Below are 15,588 nucleotides of genomic sequence, written 5' to 3' on the forward strand. Positions count from 1 at the left end.
TTTCAGGTTTTTTAACTTATCTCATTAAAAAATTAATATAAAAATACAGTAGCATTAAGGGCATAAACAGACAAAACACTTGTACTCCTTGAAGGTGGGAGGGGACACTGCAGTTCAGCTTTTCCAGCTAACTGTTTTACCTGTTCACTGTACCCTTCAGTAAGTAGAGGCCTAACCACAGTAGTTTACATGCATTTAATCTAGCTTCTTGTACAGCGAGATGGAAGCCAACAGGGAAAAGTTAAGCATGTCAGCTACCATGCTCTCACAAACAGTATGTCCTGACTTACCTTTAAAGCAGTGGAATTGTCGTTTGTCTGTTCCCTTGATGTCCAATTGGATTGAATCCTTATCAAATTGATTTTATTATTTTTAAAAAGTCAGGTTATTTAAAACATGTTTTAAATTGTTATAGCCTATTTAAAACAAGCATCTCCTCTTTCAGTAAAACACAACTCTGGAAGCCTGTCTTTGCTATCTGTAGTTTCCCTATTCAGCCACTAGAAACTACTGTGCTGCAGTAGTTGTTGCTGCTGTCTACAGTTATGTGAAGTCCCTGTGCTTCAGTTGTTGGAGCTTGGAAGCAGTGTTCTCTTTCTCTTAACATGCCACCTTCTTCTCTTTGGTTGTGAGATGGGGAGACTGGGTAATGGCTCAAGGGCCAGGCTGGAGAAAGGGGTCCCTGCAGGGGCTTGCTCATGTGGAGTCGGGGTTCTTGAAGCTTCTCGAACAGTTGGGGTGAGGGAGGGTTTTAGGCAGTTAGGCTAAAGGGAAGGAGGATGCTCCAGAGCAGGTTCACAGAAGGACAGGTGCCCATGGGTTGAATGAAGTTAAGGCTGAATTGCCAACCTGTAGGTAGTGCATATGCATGGGTTGGGGGGGGGACAGTGGGGAAGGTAGGGGCATGACCTTGGGAGTTCAAAAAACCAAAAGAAACCCAAAATCAGGACTTTGAATATAATGACTTTTGGATCCTGGGGGCTGGCAAGATTCAGGTCTTTCTCTTCCCTCTCGTATTTTTCTCCCCTCAGTAGACTGTAGAAAAACACTTTACCTTTTGCTCTAAAACGCTCTGTATTGTTTATAATGGCTGGAGAATGTTCAGACCATTGTATTGAACTTCAAAGCACAAACATACTAAAACTTAATGGTGCGTCTCATACCAGAAAAGCCCAGAACAATAGCATTACCCAAGATGTAGCTTTGGGACGCATTTAGAATTTCCGGTTTGTGGTGGGTGGTTGCTTTTTTCTGTTTTTTATTTTCAGACGAATTTATGGTGTACTTCTAGAGCAAAAGTGCTTGTTTAAAAAAAATCCTTGGTTTAAAAACGAGAAAAAAGATGCCCCACCCACTAGAACTTCACACTTCTGGGAACCTGCTTATAAACAAGTATGAGGAGCTCCATCAACTCCTTGGATAGGCAACTTTCAATATTGAAGGAACTGTACATTTTAGGTATCTCTGAAGAAGCCCATTCTCACATCCTTCAGTTGGACTTCATCACTTTTAACCTAAAACTGGCAAGTCTGTATGTTTTTCTTTAAGGTCAATGAAGAATTGTAAATGATGAGTCCTTCTTTTGTACCAAGGCAGGATGCAAAAGACAGGACATTTTGCTAATGTGACATGGTACTTTATGATTTAAGTGACTCCCACTTTGTTTTTTCCTGTCCAGTGCTAAAGGATGAGGTAGATGTGTCATTTGTCCTGTAAGATGGCTAGAAGAAAATGTCAGTTTGGTTTGAAGTCAGTGAACTTTTCCAATCCTGAAAAGTCATTTTTTTCCAAGCTGCTGGAGGTTTATATCATTCTTAAAAAGAAATGAGCTGTAGCAGTAAAAGACTCTCTATTTTGACCTTTTGGCCTGATGCAAAACTCTGAAGAAACAAAAAAATTACATGAAAAAGTCAATAAGTTTATAATTACTAAAGACATAAATAAAAGTTAATGACCATGGGGTTGTCATCATGCTACAATCTGACTTTGCCTGAATACTGCCATGTTGGCATCAGGGTCAGAATAGCAAAATAGAGTAGCCTTATGTGAATAAATGCAGTCTGCATGGTAGTTTCTGTTTAGTCCACCATATATGCTACTGAGTCTCATTTCATGCTAAAAGAATCCCTTTGCCAAAAGTTGGATGGACACATTCTGGGTATCAAAATTATGGGCTGTACTTCAGAAACAAGGTAAAAGGAAGCAGGAAGATTAGTCGAGTTTAAGAATCTAGAAATAATTCTGTGTTTCATAGTGCTCCCTGGCCATAGTAATTGTATCTGGTAATCAAGTAAAGATGTTGGAAATGTTAATTTTACTATGAAATAAGGATCATACAATTTTACATTGACAGTTAGTTTCAGTTAATGTTCAGTGGATGTTTGAATAGTCAGAAGGTATGTGCACACTACTGCAAAGGTTTTGTCCAACTCTTATATTTTAAATAGCTAAAGGTTGAATACTTGCAACCTTATGAAAAAAGTGCTGTCAACATACGCATAAAATGTTTGTTTCACAACTGCCCTTAGTAGTATGAAAGTGAAATACAAAGCATAATTTATTATAACTATACAAATCAGCAGCTCCTGCATCTTTACAGTTTGCAGGTACATACACAGTACCATAGAAATAAATGCCCCTAAGACCCAAGGATCAGTGAAGCAATACTTAATGAAAAATTTATTCCATGTGGTGCTTCATCAGTGGCTCACTTAAGAATGGAATAATCAATCATACTATTCTCCTGGAGCATTGAATAAAGCAACAAATGAAGAATAATCGCAGTAGTCTGTCTGTCAAACAACAGTTTAGGCGTTGGTAGTGATCAAGCTTCTTAATCTTTGTGTAGCTGCTGACAGATTTAAGGGAACATGTTTCTTCCATGCTCTGATCTTGTTGACTGTGATGTAATGCTTGCCCACTGTGCTTTACATATAACTTATTCCCATATGTTCTGATACACAAGAATGCAAGTTTCTTGAGGCTGGGAATATAAATCTTCCCTATAGAAGTCACAAATGGGGAAGTTGGTACTGGCAACAGCTACCTTGTCCAGGAAAGAAAGGTTGCTTGTACACATGACTAAAATTGCCCAATTTTGCCGTGTCATTGCATCATGCTGTACACATGCAGGGGTTTTTTTGCGATTTAAATGTGTTTGTCCCACTGCATACTAAACCACGTCTGCATGTAGTTTAGTTTGGACCATAGCTATTTCTAGGTGGGGCAGCATCCAGCCTGCTAGTGGCCCACCCAGGTGGACTCTGGGGGTGCCACTGCTGCAGTTCAGGGGGCCCGTCTGCAGTTCAGGGGCTGCTTTGCCCACCGGCAGCTCACCCCCCAGCCATGGGAGACGCAAGCAGGCTCCCCCAGGGGTGGGGAGGATGGGGTCTAGCGCTGCAACAGTGACAAAAGCCCCTAAATTAGAATGGTAGGCTTTTAATAGTCACAATTAAACTCACCTTTTCAGTTTAGGGGACTAAACCCCCATGACATATACAAGTGCCCAAAAGTGTTAACTCGGTAGGGGCAGTAACTCATCTTTTCCTTTTTATTGTGAAAAAATATTTCAGGCCATCTAAACTGTGGTGGTTTTGAAGCTTTTACTTAGCATCTTCCCATGTCACTGCACTTAGCATGAGCCATTCTTAGATGCTGGTTCTTTCTAGTGCAGGAGAAAAGTGGAAATCCTTCAACTTTAAAACTTAGAGTGATGTGCAGTTGCAGCGGTGCACACTTGCAAAATGGTGCCATGCTCGGTCTTAAGCATGTATACCTTAAAAAAGTATACGTTAAACCTTTTCTAATTGTAGTGTTTTTCCAAAAATACCTCTGGTGGGAAAGGGGAGTGGTGTGGAGGTGTGTGCATAAATAAAGGGAGGGAGGGGAAGAGAGCTTGGAAAGAGATTTTTAACAAGGAGCTTCAGTTACTTTTTCAGAGGCAAACGGATCCTTCAGTAAGATTTTGTCTTAAAGTGAATTTAACTTCTCTTTCCAGATACAGTTAAAAAACTTCAGGACCAAAAGCATGATATGGAGAGAGAAATAAAGAATCTTCACAGGAGGCTCCGGGTAGGTTAAAGCTAAAACCCAATGTGTCAGTAAGGACTAAAGTGAGAAGGATGCTATAGGAGTGATATGCAAGACATTCTGCAGCAAGAAATACATAATATGTAATGGTTGAGTGTAGTTTATCTATATTACTCTTGCGTTGCTTTGAAAACCTACCATAAATGTTTCAAAGTTATATGAGAAGAAGTGGGGTCATGGCACATTCAAGTAGGAACTACTTTCTAGAAAATGTTGCTGATGTTAACAGGTATCAAAGGCAAATACAGACTTACTAATGAGTGGAACAGAGAACAATACTTTGTTTATAAAAGCAGATAAAATTATTTATTTTGAAGAAAGGGGCTTCATCTTGGGATAAAGTTACTAGGTCGCAGGGATTGACAAATGGAACTGTAAGAGCATATGTTCAGTGAATAAACCATTTTTTGTGTTGTCTGGTATACAGTATTTTTTAAATAAATATCTTCACTTTTTAGAGGAAAAGAAATTTCAGGACTTTCTGCCAAGAACCTGTTTTTTTCCCAGAGCTGTACTTTAATTTTTACACTTAAGTAGCATTTTACTTTTCTATCGTTTTTATGTCAGCAGTAACATCACTTTTAAATCATTCCTTTTGATGATGCAGTGGAATGGTGCATAAGTGCTTCTTTTTTGACCTGAGATTTCTCGTTGTTGCTGGCAGTTTAAAATGTGGTTTGTTTATAGGAAGAGTCTGCTGAATGGCGCCAATTCCAAGCTGATCTACAGACTGCAGTGGTCATAGCAAATGATATCAAATCTGAAGCCCAGGAGGAGATAGGAGACTTAAAGCGTAGACTTCATGAAGCTCAGGAGAAAAATGAGAAGCTCACAAAGGAGCTAGAAGAAATAAAATCTCGCAAGTATGTTAAACATTGGGAGTTATGCGTTTTTTCCCCCCCATTTCAGAGGTTAATTGCTTAGCTGTTACTGAGACTTCAGAAGGTTATGGAACAAGAAACTGTTCTGAGGACTGAGCATATCAGCCTCTGATCTCTGCATATTTTTGGAAACCACTTTGGGAAAACTGGCAAGCCGGTTTGGTTGGGTTATATTGTTCTGTTTAGTTCTAGTTTATATAGATCATACTTCTTTTCTTCCAGTAGAGGAAGTATACTGGTTTTGGCACTTTTGCATATAAGCATCACTGACTTTGGGTTAACTTCCCTGAAAAGGACATGGCAAGTAAGCAGCAGCTCTTGCAAACACAGTTGCTTACTTGTCTGCACCTTTTAGAGGGGAAAAACAGTTGGTTCTTACCCAGTTGGCTCTCCCCATTTTTGCTTTTTTTTTTGTATATATAGCATTTTTATTTGTGTTCTTATCTTTATTCCTAGGAAATCTGTCTATTCAGTTGTAAATATGTAACTGAATTATTTCAATTCTCTTACTGAAGCCAAGGCTTGAATTTGCACTGACAGTTCTCCTACCAATATGAATAAAATAAATTAGAATAGTTAATATTCTGGCTGAAAAGCAGCTACAGTTGACTCTCCTACTAAGCAGTGTGATCCAGCTTGAAAATGAACCTGTTCTTCAATACTATATTCTTGAGTAACAATTGACAACCTTTTAGGTTGCAGGCCAGAGTGATCCAGTTTGGGTCAGAGAAGTGTGGGCACTAGGACCCAGCTGCCACTGCTGCTTTTCCCCATAGCAGCATGGGGAGAGTGCTTGCAGCCAACCCCTCCCACTGCCAAAGCCACATATCTGTGGACTGCATCAAATGGCTTTACTTGACAAATATTCTAAATTGACCAAAAATCCAAAGCTGGTAATTTAACGCAAAGTTACAATAAATAGAAAAGTTGGTTAATATAGAGCAGGGTTATAAGCTCAGGTCTTGGGTTCACATTTAGACCTTTTGTCATAAAGAAAGATTTGTTTCCCAGTGTCTCTGAGATGGCCTAGCTCTTGTTTCCAGGCAGGAAGAGGAACGTGGCCGAGTATACAATTATATGAATGCTGTAGAGAGAGATCTGGCAGCGCTCAGACAAGGAATGGGGCTGAGTCGCAGGTCCTCCACCTCCTCAGAGCCAACTCCTACTGTAAAAACACTCATCAAATCCTTTGACAGTGCCTCACAAGGTAATTAATTTCAATTCATGTAGTAATTGTAGGAAGTAAAGGATTTGTGTATGTTAACGTGGCACACTGCTGCTATTTTAGCCAATTCAGAACTCTGCTGCTTGACTGTGCTGTTGTGACCTACAAATAAGGATTTAAATAACCCTTCTAAACAGAATCATGTTACTGGTGATACTTTACTGTTAGGTACACTTATGCTTAAGACATGATTAACCAGGTGTGATATGGCCACATATTCAATTAATGGCATAATAAAAGGAGGAATAAGCCACAAAGTTACTCCACAAAAAAGTGTAATAACTTTTTGGCTGGTTCCTATCACACTATTTATTGAAGGTGGGGTCTGTGGCTGCAGCTGGGAGTGCCATGAGCTGATGGAACTCCTAGCCAGTGGGATACACCATGCATTTCCATGGGACATGCAGCTACTGTGACACATGGTGTCACCTGTGTATGTGGGACCGGCAGCATGTGACGGGACTCCTAGCCACAGGAGCTTGCTACTTGCTGGTGCAAAGGGATCTCAGGATTATGATCTCAGGCTCCCCCTTCACTAGCAGTAAAATGTGATCGTGTCTAGTGCATGATCCCACTACCACACCTCCTGCCACTGTCACTTACCTGGTGATTTGCATACAGGTGCCTTTGATTCAGCACTCCCACACATTAGGGATATAAAATGTATTGTGCACTCAGCTGTGCTTCCAGCCATGAGTTACTGAAATTAATAGAGGTTCCAAATTCAGCATTCTAGAAGCCATGTTATGACTGCAGCCAAGTTTTTTTTTTCAGCTCCTCTTTGTCTTAGTGGGGTATGTTGGGGTGCTAAGAGACTTTATAAAACAAGATGTACAGCCAGCATAATCTTATGCCCTAATGGACTTTTTTTGGGAAGAGATGGGCTTGGGGTCTAGTTCTTTCACATCTCCAAAAATGAGCAGGAAGATCAAAAAAGAAATTGCAACTACTAGGCATTAGTTTTCTTAGAATTTTTGAGTGTGAATCACATTTAAAGTTCACTTTAAATTACTCTGGTGTGAAGGGGGAACACGTAGATGTAAAGTGCATTTAATTTTTTAGATCTGTTTTAAGGCCATTGTGACTTAAAGTAAATGATGAACAGGTGATCTTTTTAATTGCTCTCTACCTGAAGACCTGTCCTATGTTGCATCATATTTGATAAGCCATAGTGATTCTACAGCTAGTAATGTTTATACATTTGCATTCTTTCTATTAATGTATACTTCTAGTTTTTAGCTTCCTCATTGCTAACTTAGCAGTTGCAGTTGCTTGATTCATAGGAATTGAAAAAAGAAATGAAATTCTGATTCAAGGAGGAAGTAACATGAGGGAATCGAGAGAACATTTGCCTTTTATTTCTCTTGGGACAAAGAAACACTTGCTTCGGCCACTTTAGTTGCATAAAACGCTTCCATGCCCTTCCCCCTGTTAGATTCACATCAGCTGCTAGTCATGCTGTTAGAAAATCAGCTGACTGGCAGAGTGAAGTGAATTCTCAGTCGTGACTCTGTGACCTTTATATGTCTTAGGCTTTGTAGACTTCATACTGATTTTGATAAAAATTGGAAAAGCTGAAAGGAAGAAAATGGGTTACATGGGAAGCATCTAGCAGACCAAGAAATAATAACCATCTTTACAACTGTTGACACCTTCCAGTCAAGTAGGATTCTACATCTTTGCGTTGCCCATCCTCTCATGCAGTTTAAAAATGTTGATGTGCTTAATGATTTAAAAGAGAAGAAACAAAGCCAATGGTGGGAGAGTGGGAATAGGGATTCTCTTTTCCTACAACTGTCTGGACAGGAGGGGAGAAAGAAGGGTACATAGAAGCCCTGGGAGATATAGAGCTTGAGGGATTGCATGAGAGTATGTGGGGAACAGTGGACTTCCTGGCTTGTGAAAATGTACTTGACCTTCAGAAGCAGCAAAGTGTGCAACCCACCCAGTTAAAAAAAGGCAAAGCCACTTGAGCTTGGTGTATAAACCTCCCATATCACCCAAGTTGGGAAAAGTGTTTTGTGATAAGCTGCTAAATGTAATTTTATACAGCTCTGTTTCTTCTGCAATGCAGGCATGCTTTAGTAGTTGACAAATGCCGTGTTCTGAGCATTTTTTAAAATGCTACAAGTTGTTTTCTGTGAAAATAGTACTGCTAAATATGAGCCAATGTTTGTTTTGTCAGAGTGATCATGTGAGGGTCAAATTTAATATGAACACGTGGACACTTATGGTCTTTTTCACTGAAAACTATGGAGCTTGTCATAGACCCTTTTTTTTTTGCCCCCCCAATAGTTCCAAGCCCGGCCACAGCCACAATTCCTCGTACCCCCCTCAGTCCAAGCCCCATGAAAACACCCCCTGCAGCTGCAGTTTCCCCTATGCAGGTAAGTGTTTTTTGATGGTATTTAATCCTTTATCTGTAGAGAAGAGCATGTGAAAGTTGGTGGCAATGGCATTATGTAAATTTTGACTGACTGGCTTTGGGGGCAATAACAATAAAATGTTGCCTTTAGTAAATAGCTTCTGAAATGAAGACACTCCTAGAAGAACTGTATTTGTCTAAGGCACTAAAAACAAAATTACCTTTCAAACCTAGATGATTATTTGGTGATTGTAGGTTTATTGTGTTGCCTTCCCCCTTTTTCCACAGAAGTTGTCTGGACCAGCTCTGCTTGCTATGAGCATACTTATATAACTCCCTAATGCCAATAATAATCCTAATAATTTTTCAGTAGTTGACCTTGTCCATACAAAATGAAGAACCTTTTTTAAATACTGGCTTGTATTAGTGAAAAAAATAATATTTAAAACCTACTGTCAGACATGTCAGGATTTTCTGTTGTAGATATTAAGCCTCCTGCCACATTGAGGCGCTCATTCAAAAGTAAGCACATAGAGATTCAAGAGCAATGCCCCTACTACATGTTACATTTATTATTCAATTAACAGCTTAATCGCACAATAAATTTAAACCTGCAACAAACGCAAGGTAACTATCAGACAGTTAACGGGTGAATCGCACAATAAATTTAGACTAGCCATATGTACCGAGTTATTATCACATAATAAAATGGTTGTCCAGCTATAAAAGAGCCAACCAGCTATAAAGTTAGTGCTTAAAAATATGTAGCAACTCTCCAGTTATTTTCTATCCATATTTAATTTGAATGTGTAGCAGGGCCCTAAGTGGAAAAAATTGGATGTTTTTGTGAAACAGCATCTCTTATTGCTTTCTGTGGTTCAGTCAGTAGTGACGGCATTTTTCTGAAGGCCACTTGGGTGTGTGACTGGTTTTGTCAGTTAGGGTGTTCTGACTCCATTGATCTGCTTTTATATTTCTGTTTGTTTCTGTGCTCCTGTAGGAATGGGCACACTTAAATCTCATACTCTGAAAAAAGAGACTAGAGCTTTGGCTGCAGACAAGTTTTTCATTGTAGCCTAAGGCTGTTACGTTATATTCTTGCAAATAAAGCAGTATCATTGTACAGTACTGAGGAGTTAGTGCATAAGCTTTACAGTTCTTCATTTGAAGTTCTGTATCTCCAAAAATTATTTAGATTTTGAATTGTGCTTCTGGTGTCACAAGCAGAATATCAGGAGTGGATTGCATATTGTAGTGGACAAAATTACCTGAAAAAAGCAAAGCTGTAATATAACTTTCCCTCTTTTATTTATTTTTTAAACCTGTTGTTTGGCTGAAAATACATGTGTGTGTGAAAAGAGCGATTTGTCTCTTACCTTGCTTACATGCATTTTATTTAACCAGACTTTTTGGGTCAAGGAATGATGTAATGAGGCTCAAAAAAACTCAGTAGTGTTAATACATAGGTTTCTACTGTACTTTCCTCCAACACTCTGTAACTTGACACAGTCTGAATTTTGAAAATGATATTTTAATTACGTTTGCCCTACAGTAATATCATCTTCCATAGCCTGTTTATGTGTTTCTTCCACTTGCATCATTTGTGCGTTCTTCTATGATGGCTTCACCCTCCTTATCTCTAGTGGAAAAACAAGATTTAAAATTGGGGCCAGCATATAAGATGAATTTATTCTACGTACAGTTACTCTTGGCAACTCAGGCACTTCCACAAAGTAAGTATTTGCTCAAGCAGAGACTTGGTGAATTAGTGGCACAATCTGTGTGCTAGCACAAATCCCACTAAACCCCACCTAGAGAAACTGATAAGACTGGGAGATAGTAAAAACCAGGTTTTTGTGTGAAGCTGCCTACATTTAGGACCAGATATGAATGGAAGAATGCTTACCCTGTCCAGGTTCACAGATGATACCAAATTATGGGGCAAAGTTAACATACCACAGGGTAGGGAACAGATCCAGGTGGATCTGGACAGGTTGGAAAAATGGGCAAAATGAAATAGGATGCAGTTCAACAAAGACAAGTGCAAAGTGCTGCACCTGGGCAAAAAGAACCACCAACACTCTCACAGGCTGGGGGATGATCTTCTCAGCAGCACGGCAGCAGAAAGGGATCTTGGAGTCATAGTTGATTCCAAGATAAATATGAGTCATCAATGTGACAAAGTGATCAACAAGGCTAACTGCAGTTCACCTCATGCATTAGCAGATGCATGATGAACAGATCCAAGGAGATGATGCTTCCCCTCTATGTGGCACTGGTCAGGCTGCAGTTGGAGTACTGTGTCCAGTTTTGGGCACCGCACTTCAAGAGGCTTGCAGAGAATCTTGAGAGGGTCCAGAGGAGGCCACTTGTATGGTCAGAGGCCTGCAAGCAAGGCCCTGTGAGGAGAGACTGAGGGACCTGGATCTCTTCAGCCTTCACAAGAGAAGGCTGAGAGGTGATCGTGTGGCTGCCTATAAATTCATCAGGGGAGGGCAGAAGGGAAGATGCTCTGTTTACTAGGGTGGCACCCCCTGGAGTAACTAGGAACAATGGCCACAAACTGACAGAGAGCAGATTTAGGTTGGACATTAGAAAGAACTTCTTCACAGCAGTTTGCCAGAATCTGGAATGGGCTTTGAGTGTGGGGTGCTCTCCCCTATCCTGGGGGTCTTCAAGAGGAGACTGGACAAGCACCTATCTGGGGTCATCTGACTGCAGCGCTCTTTCTTGCCCAGGGTAGGAGGTCAGACTCTATGACCTACGGAGGTCCCTTCTGACCCTAACATCTATGAATATTGAGTCTGTTAGCAATACCAGTTAGTATCATTGTATTCTAAGGAGTATCAATCACATCACAGCAGAGTTTTAGGACATTGCAGTCTGACAGTATTATCAGTACAGTAATGTACATGCATGCATATGTACAAGTTATTTCACTGATAGTGTGTGCGTGTACAGGCTTTTCTAGTCAAGGAGGTATGTAATGAAGCCTAAAAAGAATTTCAGTAAAGTTAATACATTGGTTTCTGCTGTAATTTCCTTTAAGGCTCTATATAACTCAACACAGGCTGAGTGTGTGTGTGTGAATGGATTAACCTACTTTTCAGTTTATTCTTTTGAGAGAATCAGGTGCAGCACTTCCCCCTCTCTCCTACCTTCTGTTTATTCCGGTCCAACTGGGAGATGTATTTCTCCTTTTTTGCCTCCTGGATATCCCATCCCCTTCCTGTTTGGTGATTGACATCTGTGATTTGGTCTGGTTTATGAGTACTCAAATTGTCCCACATCTGTTGACATTTCTGGGAAGTCTGTTGTCCGAATATTAATTATTAGACGGAATACCTTGTGCATCCGGAAGGACTTTATACTGGAATCAGGTGTCCTTCAGTTAGCACTAGCCCCACGTTAGGTGTTTAATAGGATGTAGTAGTGTTGCAACATGGTTAAAGAGGAGTGGCACAAAGAGAATGTTTAAAATATTGCAAGTGGATTGAAGATGTGCCTAGTCTGTGACATGTTCCTGTATTTTACTGTCATGCCAGCAGATGAGTTCCCACCTTTGGGCTTAAATGTTAGTGTTGCTTTGTTAACTTTAAGTTTGTGTGCATGTGCCATGCAGGCTGCCCATGCCACTTGGGGCACTTGTGCCAGAAGTTGGTCAGCCCTGGCTTGAAGCATAATAGGCAAACCACACAATGTTAGTCAGAGTGAACCATTTCTGAGATTAGTGCCGTTTCTTTTTTAAGCCATGCCTCCAGTAGCAAAAATTCCCTGCAACTGTTGATTGGTTCAGCTTTTCCAGTATTTACAGCAATTAGAACCCTGGTCTTGAGTCTGGCTACTTGTGTTTTAACCATGGTCATCTCTTAATTGGTTTGATTCATTTGGTGTTTAAAGTGCCAGTGAACTGGGGAAGCAAGGGTATAATACTTTTCAGCAGCCAAAGTAAGCAAGTAGATTAAGTCAGAAGTGAATATGTATGTTTTCTCTTTATGCTTCCTTACTAGAAAATACCCACGGCATCCCTCTGTGGGAAGCACTGGACCCCTGCACAGCTTGGGCAGCTTCCACATAGAGGAAAAAAAAAGATCAGGCTTGCCACTGTTTTATTTCCTTCCATGGAGCCTGCCTGCATGGGGCCTGGTGCTTCCTTGTACGACTGTGTAAGGTAGCAAACGAAAACACCTTGGACATGTTTTATTTTGCTGTGACCCAGATGCATCAGAGCATTAGTAGGGGAGGCGATGCAAGACCAGGAAGGGAAGGCGAATGGGGTGCACAAAGAATGGTCATTGCACAAGGATACAGTTCTGGAAGCACAAAAGAAAACTGTTTCTGCAAAGAGGAAAGGTAGTAGAAGGGCTGGCAAGCCCTCCTGGCTTAATAGGGACATTGTGGTCCTCTTAAAAAAGAAAAGAGATGTATGAACAGTAGAAGCTATGGACGGTCCTCAAGGAGAACTATATGCTAATGGCCAGCACTTGTAGGGAAGTGATCAGGAAAGACAAGGCAGTGACTGAGTTTAGGTTAGCCACAGGAGTCAAGGACAATAAGAGGTCCTTCAGGTGCAAAAGGGCCTTTAAGCTGCTTTAAAGGCAAATTATGTGGTGTGTTCAAAGGCCCATAAACATTCAGTACATTGAAGAGAACTGGATTTAGCTTTGCAATTTGTGCTGCTCTCCATTCTTCTGCCAACTAAACTTACATAATCAAGGGTGTTGTTTAAGGAGGTTTACCAAAGTTGTTCTAGAGATTTTGCTTCAAATTGCTGATGTTAGAGCCAATGTCACTCCTATACCATTCTTATCAGCTTTACAAATGCTTGTTTCTCAACTGCTTTTCACCTCCTGTCAAACATCTACTGCCAGAACAAGCCATGTTCAGACCAGTCAAGTTCTGCATACACCCAGCATGTAAAAGATGTATTTGAGAAAGGGATGATAACAGGTGCTGTGTTTATAGACTTATCAGTGGCATACAATACAGTCAACCAATGAAGTCTACTTGCCAAAGTCTATGATATGCCACACAACTATCACCTAGTGCAGCTCATCTGATCTTTTTTGGAGAATAGACATTTTCACATAGAACTGTGCAAGAAATGGAGGTGCTGGAGATGACAATGAAATGGCATCCCACAGGGCAGTGTGCTAGCACTTGTCCTCTTTGATATATACCAGTGACCAACCCATACTGACTAATACGAGGAGCTTAATATATACTAAGGATGTAGGCATCATGTCACAAGAGAAGGACTTTGCCACCGTCAAGAGAAGACTGACATGTGCATTGAGCAACCTCTCAGATTATTATAATAAGAACCAGCTTCCTGCCAACCCAGCCAAGATGCAGGTCACATCCTTTTCCCTATGTCATAGAAAAGCCAAGAGGAAATTAAATGTCACCTGGGATGGAATCCCACTGACTAATCACCTGAGCCCTGTGTACTTGGTAGTTACAGCAGACCAAACACTTATCTTCAAAGCACATGTAGAGAAGACGAAAGAGAAAGTCAGCCCCCACAACAGCATGCTTTGAAAGTTTGCTTACCTTGAAGTGGGGAGCAAACCCAGCTACATTATGAACCACTGCTATTACCTTGTGTTACTTCATTGCAGAGTATATGCGTCCAGTATGGGAACAATCATTTCATGCCAAGAAACTAGACCCAGTTCTAAATGACAGCTGTCATGAAATAACAGGATGTCTAAAACCAACTCCAAAGGATAGCCTGTACTTAACTGGCTGGCATTGCACCACCTGATAACAGAAGAAAGGTAGTGAGCCAGAAAGAAAGATCATGGCAGATGAAAGACCCCAGACATCCTTTCTGGAGTCTCACAGAAGTAACCAACTGACTTAGTGTGAAAGTGTTTTGAGCACCGTTGTGCCCTTGGACACAAGAGCTGACAGGGCATGACTAAAATTATAGAAGGAAAGATTATATACAATCATTTGCCCTGAAATGGACCTGGAACCCCAGGAGGACCTTCTTAGTGGGAACTGCCTTCATATGCAAACTGGAAGGTCAAAACCAAACCTGATCAAATGAGGGTACTCTAATGACTCAAATGCATGCAAGTATGGCAAAGTGCAGACTGAAACAACTGCTAGTTTGCCAACTGCTTTGTGAGACCTGTACAAAGGAGGACCACACTGCAGCAATGGAAAGAGCCATCACTTCTGCACGATTCTGGAGAAACATGCAGTTTATGACAGGGACATGGGAAGAAGAAGAATCCTGATGTTAAAGTTAATGAACTAACTTATTCCACCATCATTCTGTACTTCAAATTTGAAAGTCTCGCATGTAGTTTAATTTTATGGATGTATAACTTAACTTTTAAATAAAAATGTCATTTATAGGTTAGAACTCTACAGTAAGCTAAGAAAGGACCAGTGCCATAAAAATAATGATGTATTTTTATGTGTTTAAAAGATGATTAGTGCAGGGGATCATTATTGAAAAGCACATCCTTTTTACTTTCAGCCTGAGAGTGGCAGTTCTTCTGGTAGTTCTTAATATAGATTGAAAATAACCATGCAAGAGTTACATAATACAATGAACATATAATTCTGTCATCTCTGTGACTGGCTGATATGTGGAAAGTTATCCATCAAGAAGGCAGTTGCTTTTTCTAATTGTAGCTGCATTATTTCTGATTGAAATGTAAAAGACATCTGTCTTCAAAAAATACGTGGGAGAACAAGAGTGTTAGTGTAGGTGCAGTTCTATACCTGTGTGTTCCTTGGCTTCCATACTTGGAATACTGTGAAGCCTCCATATTTAGGCTCTGTAATGAAAGCACTTCTTGTTCCCTGCAGACTTCAGCTAATGCAAAATGGCATGGGACAAGGTTTAGCAGGAGTTTTCTGTTGGGTGGAGGCTTATCTTAAAGCTGAAGCCTTTTGAAGTTGGAGACATGGAAAGGGAGAACTTTTAAAAGGAGTTCTTTGTTTATCCTCTGTCTTAAGAGTGCAGAAGTATATTTCAGAATCATTGGAGCATGGCCAGGTGTTGCCCA

At 40.5% G+C, this 15,588-nt stretch overlaps 1 protein-coding gene across 4 annotated transcripts in view; it reads left to right on the forward strand.

The window, feature by feature from the left end:
- SPECC1L (sperm antigen with calponin homology and coiled-coil domains 1 like) overlaps positions 1 to 15,588 on the forward strand; it is a 113,850-nt gene that overhangs the window by 45,396 nt on the left and 52,866 nt on the right. For all 4 annotated transcript variants that reach the window (XM_090062337.1, XM_090062335.1, XM_090062336.1 and 1 more), the window contains 4 exons: positions 3,998 to 4,071; positions 4,777 to 4,952; positions 6,014 to 6,177; positions 8,491 to 8,582. In XM_090062337.1, coding sequence (XP_089918463.1) covers positions 3,998 to 4,071; positions 4,777 to 4,952; positions 6,014 to 6,177; positions 8,491 to 8,582 — 506 coding nt within the window. The remainder of the gene's footprint in view (positions 1 to 3,997; positions 4,072 to 4,776; positions 4,953 to 6,013; positions 6,178 to 8,490; positions 8,583 to 15,588) is intronic.

The sequence above is a fragment of the Crocodylus siamensis genome, chromosome 9 (genome assembly GCF_052110815.1).
Source record: "Crocodylus siamensis isolate JL-2025a chromosome 9, ASM5211081v1, whole genome shotgun sequence".
Classification (NCBI taxonomy): Eukaryota; Metazoa; Chordata; order Crocodylia; family Crocodylidae; genus Crocodylus; species Crocodylus siamensis.